General features: G+C 44.2%; 1 protein-coding gene across 1 annotated transcript; it reads left to right on the top strand.

Annotated features, from left to right (window-relative positions):
- Nucleotides 1-1,053: 1,053 nt before the first annotated feature.
- TXNDC5 (thioredoxin domain containing 5) lies at nucleotides 1,054-21,481 on the top strand. The gene is made up of 10 exons (XM_038771576.1): nucleotides 1,054-1,357; nucleotides 3,864-4,013; nucleotides 6,104-6,209; nucleotides 8,855-8,951; nucleotides 11,131-11,246; nucleotides 12,930-13,016; nucleotides 14,005-14,145; nucleotides 17,312-17,394; nucleotides 19,501-19,630; nucleotides 21,025-21,481. The coding sequence occupies exons 1-10, from the start codon at nucleotides 1,140-1,142 to the stop codon at nucleotides 21,145-21,147; spliced, it is 1,251 nt and encodes a 416-aa protein (XP_038627504.1). The 5' UTR covers nucleotides 1,054-1,139; the 3' UTR covers nucleotides 21,148-21,481.
- Nucleotides 21,482-22,690: the final 1,209 nt, after the last annotated feature.

Here is a 22,690-nt window from a genome sequence, read left to right as displayed (position 1 = left end):
TGTCTGCCTCTCCCCCTGGCAAGCGTGTGACCGTGGGCAAGTCGTTTAACCTTTCTTTGCCTTAGTCTCCTCACAGGCAAAACCTCGATTAAATATCCGTTCTCCCTCAATCTTAGATAGATCTGGTTCCGTTGTACCTCGCACACTGCTTTGGCACAGAGTAAACACGTAACGAACCGACGCTTGGTGCCCCGGGATTCGGTAGGTCTAATCCCGCTCCGCCACTCGTCTGCCGTGAGACCCTGGGCGAGTCGTTTCACTTCTCTGGGCCTCGGTTCCCTCCTCTGTCAAATGGGGATTGAGACTGTGAGCTCCACGTGGGACGGGGGCCGTGTCCAACTCGGCGCTTCAGTACAGAGAAGGATCGTGGCTCAGTGGAAAAAGCCCGGGCTTGGGAGTCAGAGGTCGTGGGTTCTAACCCCGCCTCCGCCTCTTGTCAGGTGGGTGACTTTGGGCAAGTCACTTCACTTCTCTGGGCCTCAGTGACTTCATCTGTAAAATGGGGATGAAGACTGTGAGCCCCACGTGGGCCAACCTGATGACCTTGTATCTACCCTAACGCTTAGAACAGTGCTTGGCACATAGTAAGCGCTTAAGCAATACCACCATTATTATTATCATCATTACTACAGTGCCTGACACATAGTGAGCGCTTACCAATGACCGCTATCATTATTATTGTTATTGTCGTTATTCATAACAACAGTAAAAGGGGGGGGGGGGGCTCCCCGGGAGTGTGCGTGTTTCGGGGCGGAGCGGACGGACACGGGCCGGGGGGAGGAGCCGCCGGGGCGCCCCCAGCCGCGGCGGCAGCCCGGATAGGGCCTCCTCCTCCTCCGGGCGGACCTCCCCCTCCGGCCGGGCCGCCTCCTCCTCCGGGCGGGCCTCCTCCTCCTCCTCCGTGCGGGCCTCCCCCTCCGGCAGGGCCTCCTGTCCCCCTCCTCCTCTCCCCCCCCGCCCCACCCCGTGCGGGCCTCCTCCGCCCCCTCCGGGCGGGCCTCCTCCTCCTGCTCCTTTTCCTTTTCCTTCTCTTCCTCCTCCTCCTCCCCCTCCGGCCGGACCTCCCCCTCCGTGCGGGCCTCCCGTCCTCCTCCTCCTCCCTCGGTCCCCCTGCCCGTCGGTGGAGCGGCGGCCGAAGCATGTTTGGGTCGGGTTGGGGCGGGCGGGCCGGGCTGCGGCTGCGACTGCTGCTGCTGCTCCTGGGCTGGTCCGGCTGGTCCTGCGGGGCCCGGGCGGAGGCCGAGGAGGCCGAGGCGATGGCCGAGGAGGCCCCGCACGCCCAGCACTTGTACACGGCCGAAATGTTCAGCCACGGCATCCAGAGCGCCGCGCACTTCGTCATGTTCTTCGCGCCCTGGTAACGCCCTCCCACCGCCGCCCCCGGGCAGCCCCCGGCCCCCGACCCCCCTCCCCCTCACGGGCAGCCCCCCCCCCCCCCCCGGGGCCGGCGGGGCGGGGAGGGAAGGGGGCGCGGGGATCCCCGGACTCCGGGCTCCCCTGTCCGGGCCTCCGCGGTGACGTGGCAGGAGGAGCCGCGCGGAAGGACGGAAAGGGCAGGGCAGGGGGGCAGCGGGGAAGGAGAAAGAAGACTGGGGGGGGGGGGGGGGGCGGGAGGACGGAGGGCACAGGGGGCGGGGGGGCTCCCCGGATTGTAGAGCGGCCCACCCACCCAGTAGCTTGGCCCTGTCCACCCTCCTCCCCTGGCTCCCCTTCCTCCCCAACCTCATCTGTACCTCCTCTCCCCATCTCCTTTCTCCTTCCCCTTCCCTCCCCCGCCAATCTCTTTCCCTCTTCTCTCCCCCCCCGCCCCCGGCCTTCCCTCCCCAAACCTGAACAAAGGATGGTGAGCGAACCCATGAAAAGCAACATGCATTCACCCCACCTTTACTGGGTCAGACCGGACCCCAGCATTTTATTGGACTGTTAGCAAATAGAACAGTTAATTCTGGGTGGGTGTGTTGGGGGGGGGGGGGATGGACAAGAGGGAGGGAGGAAGTGTATGTTTATAATAGTCTATTACAGAGTCTTCTAACAGATTCACTATGTTTCTTTGCAACTTCCATTCAGAGAAAAACAGGGCACCTCTTCCCCGCGACCCAACACCCTGAGACGTCCCAGCGGATCTCCTAGTGAGATAAACCTGGGAATTGCCTTACTAGTGTAGGTTCCCCTGGACCGTTGTTTTCATTCATCCTGTCCTCTCCTGCCCCTCAGTAGCCCAGCGAAGGTGTCTAAATTGCTGTTACAGTTCAACCTGATGATTGTGACAATTGTGATTATCAGAGGCTCTCAGATCTTATCAGTAGGGTGTGGGGAGAAGGTGAGATAATAGCTTAGTGCTCAAAGTGCAATCACCCCGGGGTCACGGTCTGCACAGACTAGGTGCTCAATAAATAGTATTGATTGATGGACCCCTATGGAACTGGCACAGCCATACCAGATGCCTTCCATCTGAAGCAGCGTGGCTCGGTGGAAAGAGCCCGGCCTTGGGAGTCAGAGGTCGTGGGTTCTAATTCCGGCTCTGCCACTTGTCTGTGTGACTTTGGGCAAGTCACTTCACTTCTCTGGGCCTCAGTGACCTCATCTGTAAAATGGGGATGAAGACTGTGAGCCCCACGTTGGACAACCTTGATTATCTTGCATCGCCCCCCAGCGCTTAGAACAGTGCTTGGCACATAGTAAGCGCTTAACAAATACCAACATTATTATTATTATTCCAAACCATAATCCCCCTCAAGTAGGTTTTAGGCTGCCCGGTGAAATGAAGACAATTCTGTGCAACTTATTTCTGTGGCTAGTTTGCAGTAGTAGGTGCTTCCCAGTGAAGGAATCAGTGGTTCAAGGTGAGTAGGAGCTTGTTGAAAATCACAGGTGGTGAGATTAAAAGTTAATCTTGGTTTTCAAAAGTTTATAAATAAGAAAATGAGAATTATTCCTCATCAAGTGTGATGATTCCTCTGTCGCTTCTCTCCTTGCCCTTTCCATAGCTCCACACCCACCTTCCAATAATGATAATAATAATAATAATAAATAATGATGGTATTTGTTAAGCACTTACCATGTGGCAAGCACTGTTCTAAGCACTGGGGCAGGTACAAGGTAATCAGGTTACCCTACATGGGGTTCGCAGTCTTAATCCCCATTTTTCAGATGAGGGAACTGAGGCATAGAGAAGTTACGTGACTTTGCCCAAAGTCACACAAGCTGACAAGTGGCAGTGCTGGGATTAGAACCCATGACCTCCAACTCCCAAGCCCGTGCTCTTTCCTGTAAGCTGTGCTGCTTCTCATTCATTCATTCAATCATATTTATTGAGTGCTTACTGTGTGCAGAGCACTGTACTAAGCGCTTGGAAAGTACAAGTCGGCAACATATAGAGATGGTCCCTACCCAACAACGGGCGCACAGTCTAGAAGGACTCTCCTTCTGAACCAGTTCTGCAGTCTTCGTTTCTTAAAGCACAATCCCAAGAGCATGTTCACCTCTGACATGTCCTGACGTGGCCTTTTCCATAATTCTTACTTGATAATTTATTGGGCTGTAGTTATGAGCGACTGTAAGTGTATTTTGATAAACAGGGGTCCCTGCAGACAGGGTGGTCGAGCGGTCTGAGCCTCTGAGTTCGGGGCTCAGTTTCCTCTGGAGTCATGAGTTCGAATCCCACTCTGGACAACCCTTGCTTCCCTCTAGTCTGTAACCTTGTTGTGGGCAGGGAACATGTCTACCAACTCTGTTACATTGTACTCTTCCAAGCACTTAGTGCAGTGCTTTGCATACAGTAAGCGCTCCATAAATACGATTGATTGAAAAAATAAATACAGTTGATTGATAGCTTAGTAGTTTGTGCTTTCGTCATCTTCTAGGTGTGGGCATTGCCAGCGATTGCAGCCAACATGGAATGAACTAGGGGACAAATACAACAAGCTGGAAAATGCCAAGGTCTATGTGGCTAAAGTGGATTGCACTACAGATACTGAAGTGTGTTCTGCACAGGGGGTTAGAGGCTATCCCACGTAAGTACAGAAGACTGCATGTTTATTATTTTGCAGGTTTTTCCACAGCCCTTTGCCAACCATGTAAAGGAATTTTTCAAGCCATCTTTTTTTAAATTTTGTTTTGTAAATGCCAAATCTAAGTGTACGCATTATGGCCAGGGTAAAGCTATATTAGATTGTCTCTGTTTTAAGTGCTTTGGTTTGTCCAGTGAAAGCAGAAGAGAAAAAATGTCTTTCAGACAACATAGGGCATTGGTACTTTTTAAAATTGGTTCCAGGTAACCAATGTGCATTAATTATATGATAATAATTTGCATTTGCGTAGCACTTTTATTTTTCCAAAGTGTTTTTGGATTTATTTCATTTTTATCTTCACAGCATCCCTGTGAGGTAGGGAGAAAGAGATAGCATCATCCTCGTTTTATGGATAAGGAAACAGGAACACAGAAGTTAAATGATATGCCAAGGACACACAGCAGGGTAGTACTTGAGGTGGAATGTAATGTGGGCTTCTAGACTTTCAGGCCTTCCCTTTTACCTCTGGACCACCCTAAATGTGGATGATAGCTGAGCGATCCTGCATCCGGTGACATTAATAATGACTGTGTTATTTAAACACAAGTACTGTGTGCCAACACCGTACTAAGTGCTGAGGTAGATACAAGATAATCAGGTCCCACATGGGACTCACAGTCTCAGTAGGGGGGAGAACAGGTATCGAATCCCCATTTTGCAGATGAGGGAACTGAGGCATAGAGAAGTTAAGTGACTTGCCCAAGGTCACATAGCAGGCAGCTGGTGGAGCTGAAATTAGAACCCAGGCCCTCTGACTCCCAGGCCTATGCTCTATTAGGCCAGGCTACTAAATGACCTCACCATTCAGTAAACCTTGTTTCGAGCAAGAGCATCGTAAACATGGAGACAGCATGAAGTGCAACATGCGTTACTATGTAATCGGACCCAAACAAATGTTCTAACCAGACCCTAATTCCTATTCTGGTAGGGAAAGAGGGGGCAGTAGCTTCTGGGGATCGGGGGCTTCACCTGGAGAACCGTTCGCATTTCCTCCCAGCTGACAAAGTGGGACTGTGGGCCGGGGACTGTGATCAGAGAGGGCTTGGGAAAAAATGGAAGATAGAGTAGAGTTGTCCTTCAATTCGAAGGTCATGTTGACACCAGTGAAACGGTAGTCATGCTTGTGTGTGTCTCCTAGAGAAAATCTCTCACACACTGTGCCCATGAAAATACAGAAAGGGTGCCATTTTGGGTCCCTTGTCATTCAGGATGAGCCTGACTCAAACACCAGTGGTTAGGACAGGAAGACTCTATCCCACTGCCAGCAGGACATGTGCTGCTGCTCATAATATATCGTAAATATAACGATGATAATAAATTTTGCTAGTAATGAGATGGCTTGTGACTAGGTGGTTGTATTTTGCATCATTTTTTGAAATAAAGGAAAAAGGTTTTTTCACAAATTCTGAAAAACAGTTTTTCTGATGCATTTTGCAAATTGAGAATTGGTACATTAGATTGAGCCTAATCATCTAGTGACCACTTCATTTTGCAGTCTGCCCACCTGAATTTTATTGGAGAAGCAGCATGCCTCAGTGGAAAGAGCCCAGGCTTTGGAGTCAGAGGTCATGGGTTCAAATTCTGGCTCCACCACTTGTCAGCTGTGTGACTTTGGGCAAGTCACTTCACTTCTCTGGGCCTCAGTTACCTCATCTGTAAAATGGGGGTGAAGACTGTGAGCCAGCCCCCTGTGGGACAACCTGATCACCTTGTAACTTCCCTAGCACTTAGAACAGTGCTTTTGCACATAGTAAGTGCTTAATAAATGCTATCATTATTATTATTATTATTATTTTTATTATCTACAACTTACATTAAGCAGAGAGTGGTCTTGTTTGTTTCCTTATAATTTTCTTTTGAGTTGGCTTTTCATACCTTGAAAAATGTATTCCGAATTGTTTGCTGTGTTTATTCATGATTCTGATGACCCATTTCTTCCTAGATGAAGAGCACTCCAAGCTTTGTAGCTATTTGAAGAATAGGAGAAAAGAAGTTTTGCTTTAACTTATATATATATTTTTTTAATTTTTCAGTTTAAAGTTGTTTAGACCTGGCCAAGAAGCTGTGAAGTATCAGGGATCCAGGGATTTCCAGACACTGGAAAGCTGGATGTTGCAGACTCTAAGTGAGGAACCAAGTGTAAGTGGATTGGAAATCTTTCCTTCCTCTCTCATCAGGCTAATGCCCTTTGCTCAAAAAAATTATCTTTTGCTCTCTAAGAGAAAGAGAGTTTTGCTGGGAGTGATATGACATTTCATACCGATGAGCTGACTGAGACTTGATCATTAGAATGCTAATGAAAGTGCTGCCTCTATTACATTGTTGTAAATGTTTTGTCCTTTTAATAACATGGAGTAGATAGTAAAACGACCATCAGCATCAGAGGTAGGCATTTTGAAAAGATTACATCTTTCGTTTAGGGGCAGTAATTTTTGTTTGAATGTGTTGCTGTCCCAGACAACTCTAGATCTGAATCTTATTTGGTATCTTGTAGTGCTGTGCTACAGATTTAAGTAATAAATATTTCTGCCTGTGATGTATCCTGGAGAACAGGGGGGATCCAAGACTAATGAGCAACACTATTAATAAGAATGGCCTTTAATAAGTGCTTGCTATGTATCAAGCATTGTTCTAACCATTATTATTAATAATAATTCCAGTACATTAAAATGAGATCATTTTGTGAAAGCAATTTGGGGAGTTCAAGGTCTTGCACTTTTATTTTCTCATTACTAATAACCCTCCCTTACATTTGTAATCTGCTTTCACATCTCTGATTTGGGTTTTTCCATATCTCATTCTTATGAGGTAAGGGGAGATATATTGAGGTGAGAGGTTAAGTGATTTGCTGAAGTTCACACAGTAGGCCACTTAGGAAACTACGGTGAAGAACTTGGTGTCCTGGACTCCTCAACTCCAGCTCTCTGCAGTGATTACAATGCTTTCTCCCTTAAAACTCTTTCATTTCAACTATTTTTCTCCACCCCACCGTTAACGCTGTGCAAGCTGGTCTTTTGTTCGTTCTGATGGCTGTAGGGAGCATTTGCCAGGTGCGACTTTCATGTATACTTGAACTTTGGGTAAAATGCTTTTTGTACAAATAAACCCCCGTGAAACCCTGCAGAAAAAGGGAATGAAACATTCTCAAACGCTTAAAATAGCCCTATCGAAAGTAAGAGAGGAGTGCTGCCAAGTCACTCTTTTGAATTGTACGGCCTTGAGAATTCAGAAATTAGTCTCACTTCACTAAACAGATTCTTCTTTGTTGATGCCCCCAGGAGGAAAGAAATGAGAGGATTATTTGAACAATGAACATCAAATCAGTAAACTTTTTTTTTTGTCTTCAGGTGTTACATGAATTTCGGGTTTAGATAAAAATGCTCTATTTAAGAGAAGGTGTAGTACAAATTATCTTCAAATTCACCTTAGTTTAAAAGTGTTAACTTCTCTGCCTCTTCGGCAGCCAGTCAAATCAGGAGTGATGTATTTCAGTCTTCTGTAGGCAGAGCGCAGTATTAAATACTTATGAGAGTACAGTAGAGCTAGTAAGTACGTTCAGTGCCCTAGAGGAACGTACAGTCTAGCAGGTGATACTACAGTAATTTACAGAGAGGACGAACAAGGAAAGTGGATATTTAAGTGAGTGTTTAAGTACTAGAAGAGTGCCTTCCAAAGTGCTATAAAGGGTGGTGAGGCTCTAAGTGTGTGGTTTATGCTAAGTGCTAGGGTGCTAACTGGAGGAGAGGACAAGTTAATCAGGGAAGGCTTCCTGGAGGAAATGCAGTTGCAGGAAGAGCATTAGTGTGGCCTAGTGGATAGACCACAGGCGTGGGAGTCACTTGTTTTCTGTGTGACCTTGGGCAAGTCACTTTTCTGTGCCTCAGTTACCTCATCTGTAAAATGAGGATTAAGACTGTGAGCCCTATTTGGGTCAGGGACTGTGTCCAATCTGATGAGCTTGTGTCTACCCCAGTGCTTAACATAGTGCCTGGCACACTGCGCGTAACAAATACCCCAAAAAAGTGTGGTTTATGCTAAGTACTAAAATGCCAGCTGGAGGAGAAGGCAAGTTAATCGGCACATAGAATAGTGCCTGGCACATAGTAAGTGCTTACTAAAGACGATGAAAGGTTAGAAACAAGGAAAGGCTTCCTGGTGGAAGTGCAATTGCAGAAGAGCATGAGTTTTAAATATTTTAATATAGTATTATTTTCAGTTGATCAGTGGTATGTCTTGACCCTCTTTGATAGAAACTGCTTCTCTGAATGACTGGCAAATTAGTCAGGGTACCTGCTGGGTGGTGTGATTGTGGTTTTATCTTTCTGATTTGAACTAATTCTGGACAATCACTAAGTTTATCAATAAGTGGTATTTATTGTTTTCTGTGTAAGTACTTAGGATAGTGCTCTGCACACAATAAGCACGCAATAAATACCACTGATTGATTGCAGAGTACTGCACTAAGCACTCGGGAGAGTACAGTCAAGTTAGTAGGCACGATCCCTGCCCTAAGTCAATCAATGGTATTGAGCACTTACTCTTTGCAGAGCGCTTGGGAAAATGCAGTGCAACAGAGTTGGTAGACATGTTCCCTGTCCACAGCCGGCTTTCAGTCTTGTGTCTAGATGGTGGTCTAAACTTTAGAGTTTATGGTGCTCTATACACAGTCGGTGCTCAATAAATACCACTGATTTATGGATTAGGGGTTCTACATGGATTTCATACAACAGTGTTTTAGCTGTCCCAACAAATGTGTGATTATGTCCTTCCTTTCTCCTTAATAGACTTCAGAACCTCCAGTGGAACCTTCCAAAGCCCCTGAACCTAAACAGGGACTGTATGAGCTTTCAGCAGCCAATTTCAAATTGCACACTACAACTGGTACGTCATAGTTCTGTGATTTAGCATTTAGTAAAGTATCCAAAGTGTGATAGATGCTCTGTGGAATATGAAGACACAGGTCCTTCTTTTGTCTGGTTTCTGTACTCAGAGATTTACATGGTCTTGAGTGTGGTGGAGAGAGACGTGATTCATTCATTAAATCATATTGAGTGCTTACTGTGTGCAGAGCACTGTACTAAGCGCTTGGGAAAGTACAATACAATGTGATGAATAAAAGGATTCACAACGAAGAGTCTTGCCAGTGTAGATGCTTTAGTTTCTCTGCCCTGTCTTACTGTCTTGCCCTCTGTTAAAACAAAGCTCAAGAGGGGAACTAGGAACTAAGTGAGCAGCAGCAGACTGGGTCCCAGAGGATCTGAGTTTTAATCATTACTCCTCCACTTGTCTGCTGTATGACTTTGGGCAAGTCATCTAACATCTCTGTGCCTCAGTTATATCAACAAAACGAGGATTAAGACTCTTAGCCCCAAGTGGGACATGGACTTTGTCCAACCCAATTAGCTCACCTCTACCCCAACTCTTAGTACAGTGCCTGGCACATAGTAAGCACTTTAAAAATACCATTTATATAAGTCACTTGCTCCTATTGCCTTCCCCACTTTTTTTTGCTATTAAGCCGTGAAGGAACTAATGTGTTAGTGTTTGTGCCACCCGGCAGCAGTGAGACCCTGGATAATCCATCTGGGGATAAGAGTTTACTAGAACGTCAACTGCATTTAGGTAGAAACAAATGCTTTTTGATTTGAATCAATCAATCAGTTGCATTCATTGAATGCTCACTGTGTGCAGTGTACTAGGCACTTGGGAGAGTAGAGGTTAACAGAACTGGGGGACATGTTCCCTGTCCACAAGGAGCCTAAAGTCTATTTGAAGTCAAATGAAGTACTTTTGAGTTCATCACTACAGAAGGAGTGAAACATCATCTTGTGAAATTACCTTTAAGACATTTTACTGTTTGCCTCTCCATCAGAAGGCTAGGGAGACGTGCAAATCAAACTCAGTCAATCTGGATATTCTAATAAATCTCTAGGCAAGAGGGCTGGCACATGGTTAAATTAGTGTTCTGTTTTTTTCACAGATAGTGTTCACTCAGAAAAGCGTATCAGTACTCTGTCCACGGAACATCAAGATCTTTAGGATCTTGACATGTGTTTCTATTGTCTGCAGTTTCCATTTAATTTAACATAAAGTGAATCCCTGATTTGTTTATCATGTTGTACTGATTTTCAACTAATTACCCAGTATGACTTTTGGGGTCCAGGGGAACTAGGAAATATATTTTGAAACTCCATCTTATGTACCCAATCTTGTTCATTTTAATAATCGTTTTTTTATGTGCACCCCTTTCTTGTCTTTCTCCTCCAAAATATTTAATGATTTTTCTTCCCCATCATCCTCCTCTCTAAGATGGCCTCTTGAAGGCAGGAGAAATGCAATATGTACTGCTTCCAGTGAATGAGGGTGTTTGGCAGGGAAAGATAATTAGCAGGATCAAAGTAAAATTTAAACAAGATCTCCTTGCAACTCCTTCCAAGAAGCTGAAGCCCTGTGGTCATGACTAGTGAAGGGTTACTAGTTAATGGACTTTCTAAATATTCCTAAAGTTATGCAGTGCTTTAGTGTTGGTATTCTTTTCTGTTTCTCACCCCTCCTGTTTTCCTCTATATACTATTTTACCTGAGCCACAGCATTTACTCAATTTGCTTATACCTACCCCAGCACTTAGTAGAGTGCCTGGCACATAGCACTTAACAGATACAGTCATTTTATAATTTATTTTTATTTGCTAACCTAAACCATTCAAACACAGTTGGTCTTGTGGACAGATTTTTTATAAGTCTGTAAAAGCAAAATATTCCACTTGCCCTCCAAAATAGTATACTAGGACTGAAAATCCATAATTACAAGGCCTGAGAATTATATTTTAAACTTGGAGTGCTTTTGTCCAGAACCTTTCAAGCCCGGCGTCTCTAAGCTCAGACAGACCTAGACGACACCTTGTCTTTTTAAATCGTTGAACTGTGATATCTGTTCAAATAAAATAGGAATGTTGTGCGTCTCGTTTTTTTCCAGAACTACCTTAAACTAAACCTAGAGTCACAGAATGTATCAATGTGAACTGGACATTTTCTCCTTGGCATTTTTTTTCCCCCAACAGGAAACCACTTTATCAAGTTCTTTGCCCCTTGGTGTGGCCACTGCAAGGCCCTGGCCCCAACCTGGGAGCAGCTGGCTTCGATCTTGGAACATTCTGAAATGGTCAAGATTGGCAAGGTAAGTGCCAGCTCCCCATCAAACACAAATCTTCTTCCTTCCTTCAAATGACGTATTTAGCCAGAGCAGCATGGAATTCATTTTGTTCATTCGTAGACATTTATATACTTTCTGTGGTGTGTCACTTTCTGTGGTGTCATCCTCGACTCCGCTCTCTCATTCACCCCTCACATCCAAGCCGTCACCAAAGCCTGCCGGTCTCAGCTCCGCAACATTGCCAAGATCCGCCCTTTCCTCTCCATCCAAACCGCTACCCTGCTCATTCAAGCTCTCATCCTATCCCGTCTGGACTACTGCACCAGCCTTCTCTCTGATCTCCCATCCTCGTGTCTCTCTCCACTTCAATCCATACTTCATGCTGCTGCCCGGATTATTTTTGTCCAGAAACGCTCTGGGCATATTACTCCCCTCCTCAAAAATCTCCAGTGGCTACCAATCAATCTGCGCATCAGGCAGAAACTCCTCACCCTGGGCTTCAAGGCTGTCCATCACCTCGCCCCCTCCTACCTCACCTCCCTTCTCTCCTTCTACTGCCCAGCCCGCACCCTCCGCTCCTCCACCGCTAATCTCCTCACTGTACCTCGTTCTCGCCTGTCCCGCCATCGACCCCCGGCCCACGTCATCCCCCGGGCCTGGAATGCCCTCCCTCTGCCCCTCCGCCAAGCTAGCTCTCTTCCTCCCTTCAAGGCCCTGCTGAGAGCTCACCTCCTCCAGGAGGCCTTCCCAGACTGAGCCCCTTCCTTCCTCTCCCCCTCGTCCCCCTCTCCATCCCCCCATCTTACCTCCTTCCCTTCCCCACAGCACCTGTATATATGTATATATGGTTGTACATATTTATTACTCTATTTATTTATTTATTTCACTTGTACATTTCTGTCCTATTTATTTTATTTTGTTGGTATGTTTGGTTCTGTTCTCTGTCTCCCCCTTTTAGACTGTGAGCCCACTGTTGGGTAGGGACTGTCTCTATGTGTTGCCAATTTGTACTTCCCAAGCGCTTAGTACAGTGCTCTGCACATAGTAAGTGCTCAATAAATACGATTGATTGATTGATTGATTGTCACTTGATAGTTCATTCTCCCTTCAGGGAGAACTGTTTTGTCTTAAGTTTGCTGACTTCCCTCTTTACAAAAGTGGGACAAAGTCATTTGATGCTTATTTGATGAACGTAGAGATGGTATGGATAATATTTGTTCTCACCCTTTTCTAGCCCTTTTCCATAGTTTTTCGTGAACTATACTGAACTCCCTTTAACTTCACCAAGCAGTATCTTCAGTTGGTGAATGCAGAAGTTTGCTTTGTTATATTTGCTTTGGGCCTGTTGCTAGGCACAACAACTACATGTCAAGCACTTTTCTAAGTGCAGGGGGTAGTTTCGAGTCAATCAAGTGGGAAATAGTCCCTGTCCCACATGGGGCTCATAGTCCAAGTAGGAGGAAGAACAGGTATTCAGTCCCCATTGTACAGATGAGGCAGCTGAGGCACTGAGAAGTTAGGTGACTTTCCAAGGTCACAGAGCAATTATGTGGCAGAGCTGGGATTAGAACCCGGGTCCTCTGACTCCCAGGCCCGTGCGCTTTCTCCTAGGCCATGCTGCTTCTCATATCTCTTCAAATGTCTTAAAGTGAGGAATTTATGGGTGTGACATGCTGGAAGCTTGGATTTCATCATTTTTATTCATAGGTTGACTGTACACAGCATTATGAACTTTGTTCTGGAAACCAAGTGCGTGGCTACCCCACCCTTCTCTGGTTTAAGAATGGCGAAAAGGTGAGACTTAAATATACCTAAACTAATTTGAGTCAAAATTTGATTCTTTTCTAGACTGTAAGTTTGTCGTGAGGGGGATTGTGTCTGTTTATTGTTATATTGTACCCTCCCAAGTGCTAAATATAGTGCTCTGCACACAGTAAGCACTCAATAAATAAATACGATTGAATGAATGGACATCTTAAAATGACCTTTCGGTTTCATTATAGAAGTCACTTCAACGCATGCAAAAGATAGCATGGTAAAAAGAAGTTAAAAGATTGGCAAAAGATTTGGAAGGTAGAATGCATGGCATATCATAAAACAATAATATTAAATTCATAGGTCAGGGCATGTGTAATCAATGATATGATCGCAATATAGACTGATAATAATAACAGTAATAATGGTACTTTTTAAGTGCTTACTGTGTGTCAAGCACCAAACTAAGTGCTGAGGTAGATACAAGATAATCAGGTTGGACAGAGTCCCTGTCCCACATGGGATGTGTGGTTTAAGTAGTGATAATTTTCTGATAATAATGATAATTTTCCAATAGTTGTCTTCCATTGCTACTTGTGATAGTGGATCTTTTTTCAGTCAACCAGTTGTGTTTATTGAGCACTTACTGTGTACAGAACACTATACTAAGCGCTTGGGAGAGTATAATATAACAGTATAACAGACACATTCCCTGTTCACAACAATATTTTGATTTATTATGTTTTGATTTTTCATGAAATGCCAAGCAGTATGACGGGGTTTTAGTAATAGTTTAACACCCCCTCCCTCCCCTCCACCCCCGGCAAGAAAAAACTGGGTTTCTAGTAACCAGTCAAAAATGTTAAGACTCAGTCTTACCATTCACAGGATTATTGAAACAATGAAGATGAATGTGTAACAATAGACACTGCCCTGAGAATGGAGGAGTTTAAAGTTGAACTATGAATTTGAAGGGATTTTTAGAAAATAAAATTTTTCTGTGAAATATGTTGTGTTTTACACTAAGGTCGATCAATACAAAGGAAAGCGGGATTTGGACTCACTAAAAGAATATATTGACTCACAACTACAAAATGCTGATGATGCCCCAGAGGCTCCCGAACCTTCTGAAATCCCACCAGAGGGTGCTGAGCCCACTTCGGATGAGGTAGGTGCATTGTAAGATTGCCCAATTTTCTTTAAGATAAGACTGCTGCCCTGTCAGCCACCACAGAGTGAAGGAGTGTATGTGTCATGATGGTTATGATAGGTTATCCCTAACTGGTGCAAATATTGATAGTATATAATTATATACTAATGCAGAGTGTTTCCTAAAATGGTATTTTTTAATAGTAGTCCCACCTTGGTAGATGTTTACTTCAGAATCTCTTTATATTTTTCCACAAGCTACTCCTACCAGCACCAACATGAAAATATTGCTTATTTCTAGACTAACAACCTTGTGGTATTTTCTTAGCGCCATGCTGTAAATCTTCCCCAGGAGAAACAGAGACTACTTTTCGAGGCAGTCTCTAGACCAGTTAATTTCCAGGATTGTCAATAGATGGGATCGATGTTAGAACAGACTGCCCTACATTCTTGTATATGAAGAAGCTTTAACCCACATTTAGAATAACCAAAACGCTTTCAAGAAAAACATTCAATGGCGGCTGATCATTATTTTTGTTGAATGTTTGAGTTCAGGTATCTCAAGCAAAGTGGTTATGTTGCATCAGAGCACAGAGATTGATCGAGCACTGAGTTTTCTTCTTTAGGCTGACGTCTCAGGTTAAGGGGAGAAACAGTTCTGGTGGTTTTACTCTCATTTCTATTAGGAGACTTGTCCTCTAATTACACGCTTGTCCAGAAAATCATCTGTTTGTGTTCAGATTCTCAATACTGGAAGAGATTACTGATCTATAAAAAGCCATACCAGTACATAGGTATTTCAGGCAATCAGTGGTATGTATTGAGTCCTTACTTGTCTGCTGTGTGACCTTGGGTAGTCACTTAACTTCTCTGTGCCTCAGTTACCTCATCTGTAAAATGGGGATTAAGACCATGAGCCCCGTGTGGGACAGGGACTGTATTCAATCCAATTTGTTTGTATCCACCCCAGTCCTTAGTACAGTGCCTGGCACATAGTAGACACTTAATAAATACCATAATTATTATTATTATCCCTTCCTTTGCTCCAGAGCAGTTCTTTTCTCATCCCAGTCCCCGTAAAAATGGGTGTCGCTTCCAAGCCGAGGGTTCCCATAAGCCCCATCTTCAAAGCCCTCCTAAAAATCATACCTCTTCCAAGAAACTTCCCTGACTAATCACTCACCTCCCCATCCTATTTCCCACCATACTGTTCACCTCCCCACCTGAGAGTCCAAACCCCCTAAACCCTTAGGTAGTCACCCCACATCCTCCCATAGCAGCACTCAGGGTCATATCTTCAAACCCAGTTGTTTGCCCTACTTGTAATTTCTTTTTGCGTCCATTTCCCCCACTTCACTGTAAGCTCCTTGTGGAAAGGGATCTTACCTACCACCTTTATTGTACTCTCCCAAGTGCTTGGCATAGTGCTCAGCACAGAGGAAGCACTCCATAAATACTATTGATTGATTGATGGGATTCGGTGGTTGGAGCCAAGGTGGAGGGGAGCTGGGTTACTTAAAAATCTCAGATGTAATTAGTACCAGACAGGGGACAGACCAGTGGAAAACCAGACTGTCCAGTGTAAATCCAGGTGAATGGCCTCCATATTTACCCATGGGTCACACTGGTTAATTTGGGAAGCCAAACACCAAATTTTCCTTTTCGTTTAGTTATACTCCTCAGTTATAAATCTGTCATAGCCCACATATGAGCGGTGCCAGGTTAGGCTGCCTGTCAGAAATTTTTCTAATGCAAGAACATTTATAATGAATTCTACCCCTACCCTAACCTGAACTTACAGAAACTGCTCAAGTGATCTTGTGCGGGAGGGCTGGTTGTGATCACTAGGATTTCTGAAGTACTTAAGAGTGAGCTATGGGAACTCTGTGGTATTTTACTTTCCCAAGCGCTTAGTACAGTGCTCTGCACTCAGCGCTCAATAAATATCATTGATGGTGATGTGTTCTGTGAACAACTTGGGCTCAGCATTACCAGGGAATGCCAAATTACCAAATCCCCACTTTTCATTCCCATATTGTGCTAGATTAAGATATTTACATACTTTACTAGGAAGTGAGAAGGTAACGTGAGTGCAAGTCCTACACCACTTCTTGGGCTTGTTCGTGGTAGGCAGGAACCATCTGTTTTGAAGGGCATCAGTACCAACAAGCCCCAGCTAAGGGAATTTGGCCTTGCCTATAAAATCACTCTAATAAATTGGAAGAGGACATACTGAACACTTGTTGCTGAACCTTTATAAAAATATACTCACTGCCCATGGATTTCTGTCCTGACTCTAGCAAGAATAGTTCATTGTGGGCAGGGAACGTGTCTACCCAACTTTGTTGTATTGTACTCTCCCAAGTACTTAGTACAGTGCTCTGCACACAGTAATTGTTCAGTAAATACCATTGATTGGCAAAGATGGATACGTTTTGAGTGCCTGAAAAAACAATGTTTTTGAAGGCTTTCTGAGTCCAGCTGCAAAACTGCTGTGGACTTCTCTTACACCAACCCTCCAAAGTCATGGTGCTTCTTACTGAGCACACTCTCTGAGGTCCACAATGGCTTTGGGATTTGTTCATGCTCATAGACTGGTGAACTCAGAATACAGATTAGATCTGATTTCAGTGAACTTTTTGCTTGTATTTTGCTTCTTCTGAGGCACGGCCCACGGCCCTGCTCTTTTCTTCACAGAGCCACCAACCTCTGCCCCTTTCCTGTCCCGGAATGCTCTTTAAGCCCAACTCTTTCTACTGGACCTGCTATTTCAGTCGATCAGTGAAATTTCTTGAGCACATTTCTTGTGTGCAGTGCACTGTACTAAGCATTTGGGAGAGTATAATGAAGTTGGTAGACATGATCCCTGGCTTCGAGGAGTTTACAATCTAGCAGGGAATTTGGTTCATGCCCTGACCACCACCCCTTATCCCCCACCATTTAGGGATTCGGTCATTCATACGTACAACCTCCTGGCCAACACCCCAGTTTGATGAGCCCATTAAATCACGCTGCCTATTAGCTTGTGATAAGTGAAATAGAAACTCTGTGTGTCTTTATGACTGTAGGGCCAGTGTAGCAATAATATCAGAATATGAGTTCTTGTTCAGTTTTTCTGTAATGTACAGGTCAGAGGTGATCTCCCTCAACCCAGGGTTTGAATATTTTGTGATTTCTTTTGATAGGTCAATGTGCTGTCTCTCACCGAAAATGACTTTGATCAAACCGTTGCAAATGGGATAACTTTCGTCAAGTTTTATGCTCCATGGTAAGCAACATCACATGCATTAGAGCTTATTTATTTATTTTCAGAAACTGGGCAGGTGAAATTTTCAACATTCTATGCTTGTCAGCATCAATTTTTGAGGTTTAAAAATCACTTCCTTTTTCAAGTCACGTTCTTTTCCAACTAAATTCTAGCAGGCGTTGAGAAAGTTTTGCCAGTAATTTATTTGGGGTAAGAATTTCCCCTAGTATTTGCTAGCAGGTTAGAGCCATGATATTTTTTGTATCGTTACCAAACTGTTACATCCACTCTAGATGAACAAAATCTTTTTAATACTTGATTTTCCGGGATTAGAGAGCATTTTCTGCTGCTTAAATTAGCTTTTTTCTTCCTCAGCCAATGTATGCTCTATTTCTGAATTTTACTTCATCAGCTCCATATTAGTATGTGTCACCAACAATCACAGCAAGGCAGATCAGAAGCAGTACAGTTTTCTAATCTCCCCTATCTACATTTCATTCAGCATGCAGTCACTTATAAGAAAACTGGGTCAAATCACCCATACACTATTGAAAACTTATTTGGTGGGGCGGATTATCCTTGGGTGGGTAATCAATACTATCATTTAATACAAAGTGACTCCTGATCAATCAGTCAGTGGTATTTACTCACTGTGCAGAGTACTGTACTAAGCGCTTAGCAGAAAACAGCAAAAAAGAGTTAGTATTCATTCAATCGTATTTATTGAGCACTTACTGTGTGCAGAGCACTGTACTAAGCGCTTGGGAAGTACAAGTTGGCAACATATAGAGACGGTCCCTACCCAACAGTGGGCTCACAGTCTAGAAGGGGGAGACAGAGAACAAAACATATTAACAAAATAAAATAAATAGAATAAGTATGTACAAGTAAAATAGAGTAATAAATATGTACAAACATATATACAGGTGCTGTGCGGAGGGGGAGGAGGGGGAGAGGAAGGAGGGGGCTCAGTCTGGGAAGGCCTCCTGGAAGAGATGAGCTCTCAGTAGGGCTTTGAAGGGAGGAAGAGAGCTAGCTTGGCAGATGTGTGGAGGGAGGGCATTCCAGGCCAGGGGGATGACGTGGGCTGGGGGTCGACGGGGGGACAGGCGAGAACGAGGCACAGTGAGGAGATTAGTGGTAGAGGAGCGGAGGGTGCAGGCTCGGCTGTAGAAGGAGAGAAGGGAGGTGTGGTAGGAGGGGGGCGAGGTGATGGAGAGCCTTGAAGCCGAGGGTGAGGAGTTTTTGCCTGATGTGTAGGTTGATTGGTAGCCACTGGAGGTTTTTGAGGAGGGGAGTAACATGCCCAGAGCATTTCTGCAGTACAGTCCCTGCCTACCAGTAACTTACTATCTAGCTTTCTATAATGTGTTTTCACTATGTGATTTGGCTGGAATCAATTAATCAATGGTATTAATTGAGTGCATACTCTGTGCAGAGCACTATACTAAGCACTTGAGAGAGTACAATGTAACAGAGTTGATAGGCATGTTTCCTGCCCACTCTAGAACTTAGAGTGTAGAGTGCTGTTGGGGAATGGGGACTCATTCTTCCCGTAACCCATGCCTTTCTGTTGAAGAGCAAGTGAATGCCAGAGGGCTCTGCTTTGCAATAAGGGGAAAAGTAATCACACCATTATTGGTGGAGCTTCCCTGCAGATGCCTGTGGAGTACAAAGGAGCAAACTCTTGATTAAGAAGAAGGAAATCACCCTAAAAATCAATCTATTTAACTTTCACTGAGTTGCCTCAGTATACTTTCAAATTATTTGTTTAAAGTTAGCCTTAAAATTGTTGCAACAGAATGTCGTCTTCAACAAACCAAAATAATTTCAGATACTAAAGCAATTTCCTTCCAAATATTTAGTTTATACATTTTTCCCGTTCTTGCCTGAGGCATATTAATGATGTGGCCCTCGATTTAGAAACCTTTAAAAATCAGTTTACAGCTCATCAAACTAGCCACAGGTTTGATGTTTTTGGCATTTTTGCCTTTGTTCCTGTGTGAGAATTTCCAGAGTTGTTCTTCTGATGGGCATTTGTTGCTGGGAAGGATTAGGAAGGGCACCAAGTGCTTGGGTGAATGTTGATTGGGCAAAGCCAATTGCTTTTCCCTCTCTCATTCCTAGGTGCGGGCACTGTAAGAAGTTAGCTCCTACTTGGGAGGACCTGTCAAAAAAGCAATTCCCTGGGCTGGCAGATGTCAAAATAGCCAAGGTGGACTGCACCGCTCAACATGCCATCTGCAGCAAATTCTCGGTAAGTGTGCGCTATAGGGGTCCAAGTTTGAAGCTTGGCTCATTTTAGCTTGATCCCTTCCTCGTCCCCATCTGTAGTAAGGATTTAAAAACGCCATCCCTACTGGCCTTTGGTGGAATCGAAAGAAGACTGACCCTCCAAAAGGGCTCTAGCTGGGTTCCCAGGGATGCCAAGGGGCTCTCTGCACTGGGGTGATGGAGACAGATGCTCCCACAGCTGTTTTGAGCTGGACTCCTCGACTTGTTCAGCCCAGACCTCTGAAAAGATTCCCTCAGAGTTTTCAGTCAAAGTTGAAATGACCCCATATGGTGATGTTTTGGCCTATTAACTCTTGAGAGCCTGTCACCTCCCAGTCTCGTCGATGAATGGTTTTAATTGAGTGCTTCCTGTGTGCAGAGCACTGTTACGAGTGCTTAGCTCTATATTGTCTTGCCTCCCTCCTCTGCCCCCTAAAGTCCCTGACTGCTTTTTGCCACTGCACTCAAAATAAAAAGCTGGCCTCTCTGGCTCCTTGTACATATCTCTATTTAAAATTAAAACAAAACAACCCAAGGCCTAAGCCCTGGGCCATAATCCCCTTTAACACCTTAGTGTGTTTAGGAATTGTAGCCTGTTACTACATGGATTAAGAATGTGGGATATTAAAGTCAAATAAGATTGGGTATTTTGGGGGTCATCAACCCTCCTTGGTATTTTGCTTATTTTCACTACAGTCAGACAATAATAATAATCTACAGGCACCCATTTGGTGATGAAGAGACAAGTTTTGGTCCTTGAACTGTTTTCAAAAGGACAATAGGAATGACTTGTTTTTTTAGATGGCTGTGGGCTCTGTTTTAGAACATTACTAAACAGGAGACCCCTGCAAATGTTTCAGCTGGAGAGTGGGGTGGGATAGGGACTGGAAGGAGACACACTTCAAAGAGCTAACAGACCAGAAAGCCACCATCTTGGGTCTTTTCAGCCTTTGCTGGAAACTCTTGGGCCTTGTGGAGACCAGGGATGTACAAGGTTGGGAATCCAGTTCAAAAGGTCTCCTAGAATTGGTAATACTTGTGTGATGGTAACTTCTCAAATGTTCACCAATGAAGGCAGAGAGGTGGGTCACCCTCTGGAAAAGAGTTATCAAGAAGAGCAGACACAAGTCATTCCTCTTTGTTTCAAACTTGGGAAAGAATTTGGAGAAAACTCTTGCTTTTAGGTGTGTTAATAAAAACATCATATCCTTAGCTAAAGAAGCAGACTTGTGTTGGGCAACTTCATTCTTGAAGTCATAAGTAAGTCTGACAACTAACTGGAAGGTAATTTGGTGGTTTCATTGAGGCAGCTCTGATTTATGTCTTCGTATGGAAATGAGCAGCACCTGAAGATCTGTGCTCTCCTCCATCTTTCAGGTGCGGGGCTACCCGACGCTGCTGCTCTTCCGGGCAGGAGAGATGATCAAGGAACACAGTGGAGCCAGAGACCTACAAACCCTGCACAGTTTTGTTCTGCGCCAGGCCAAAGACGAACTGTAAAAATACTCGGAGTCACCTTCCCTGGCTGCTCTCCCACACCCTATTTGCAGGAGTTAAATCATGTCAATGTTACCACATTTCAAATGGCGGTTATTTCGAATGTTCTAAATTTGTGGTGGCTTTTGTGTGTAGTGTTTTTTTTAAGCCAACACACTGTACAGATTCTCTACTAAGTTTGTCTAGGTAAATGTGTCACAAACAGCCACGGTGCAGAATATTTTCAGAAGCACGATGTCCTGTTGCCCTTTGACTGTCCCTCGATGAAATTTAAATGGAGTCTTTTGAGACTAAAAAGGTGAGGATAGTCAAGACTAAGGAAACTGGTTAACTACTTTTTTGGTTTCAGGATGAATTTGATCAAAAGCCTCACTACCCGCGGTCAGCACCCAAACTGCCCAGGATTACTAGAAAGGCACAAGCCTCAGTTGTACTAAAACTGCCTTTTAAACAAAAGTTTACAGCTTAATTATGCTCCACTCTAGATCTTGAAAAGAACAACAACAAAAAAAAAAATCCACCCTGTTGGATGATGTCAGCCCACTATATCAAGTGTTTCTCTGTTCATATTTTTCTCTGTGTGGGACACTAGCTAGCCATAATGACATTAATGGTACTTTTAATCTGTGCCTGAATAAGATAATACTGATGCCATAATTGTGTGTGTGTGTGTGTGTGTGTGTGTGTGTGTGTGTGAGAGAGAGAGAGAGAGAGAGAGAGAGAGAGAGAGAGAGAGAGAGAGAGAGAGAGAGAGAGAGAGAGAGAGAGAGAGAGAGAGAGAGAGAGAGAGAGAGAGCGAGCGAGCATGCCATGCATGCCTGGGGAATTTATTAACTGATCAAGAACATATCTGTTATTAATGAAGCAGAAATTCACATGCCTTCATTGAGTTTACAAGATGGCATATAGACATTCTCAAACTTTAAAGTTTGATGAACCTTCCAACTTGTCTTTTAAGAGCAGAATAAAAGGATCAGACAACCTTTTGGTAAAACCTCTACTAGAAAATGTTAAAATGGCTGTCTTAGAAAGGAAACCTTTTCCTTAGGGTCTCTACTATGATTGGTGTACTTAAAGTCTGAATACAATCCCTATTCACTGGGAAAGTGCCAGTCCTAGAAGTGGTTACAACTTCAGAAAGGTAGTCACCTCTATTCACTTGTCCAGCTAGCCCTGACTATTAAGGAACAGCTGAGGTGAAGTGCAGCTGATTTTGTTGACCATGAAACAGCCCTCTTTAGAGATTTTCCAATAGTCATCTTAGAACAGTGAGCACACAGGCGCTGTTGTGCTGCTGAGGAGCAGAGTGATTGTGCGTAAATGTTTCCTTTTTTAAAATGTCATCTTCCCAAACCAAAGACTTTGCAGTGTTGGAAACTTTCTTGGAAAGAAGCTAAGTTATGAGCAAGTTCAAGTAAGTTCTTTTGTTTGCAGTGTATTCTTCATCAGTAAATTAATCACTCAAGGCCTAGAATCCCCACCCACTTTCAAAGACAATAAGATCATTTAGCATAAATAACAATATTGGCAAATTGGATGGAAATCT

Source organism: Tachyglossus aculeatus, chromosome X2, assembly GCF_015852505.1.
Source record: "Tachyglossus aculeatus isolate mTacAcu1 chromosome X2, mTacAcu1.pri, whole genome shotgun sequence".
NCBI classification, from domain to species: domain Eukaryota; kingdom Metazoa; phylum Chordata; class Mammalia; order Monotremata; family Tachyglossidae; genus Tachyglossus; species Tachyglossus aculeatus.
This window is presented reverse-complemented; position numbering and strand designations above follow the sequence as displayed.

What these genes read in the sequence shown, in the direction of transcription:
- TXNDC5 (XM_038771576.1), top strand. Translation starts at nt 1,140, where the DNA reads ATGTTTGGGTCGGGTTGGGGCGGGCGGGCCGGGCTGCGGCTGCGACTG. An exon ending in GGGGTTAGAGGCTATCCCAC is followed by an intron (nt 4,014 to 6,103) that starts GTAAGTACAGAA and finishes TTAATTTTTCAG; the next exon opens with TTTAAAGTTGTTTAGACCTG. An exon ending in CTGAGCCCACTTCGGATGAG is followed by an intron (nt 14,146 to 17,311) that starts GTAGGTGCATTG and finishes TTCTTTTGATAG; the next exon opens with GTCAATGTGCTGTCTCTCAC.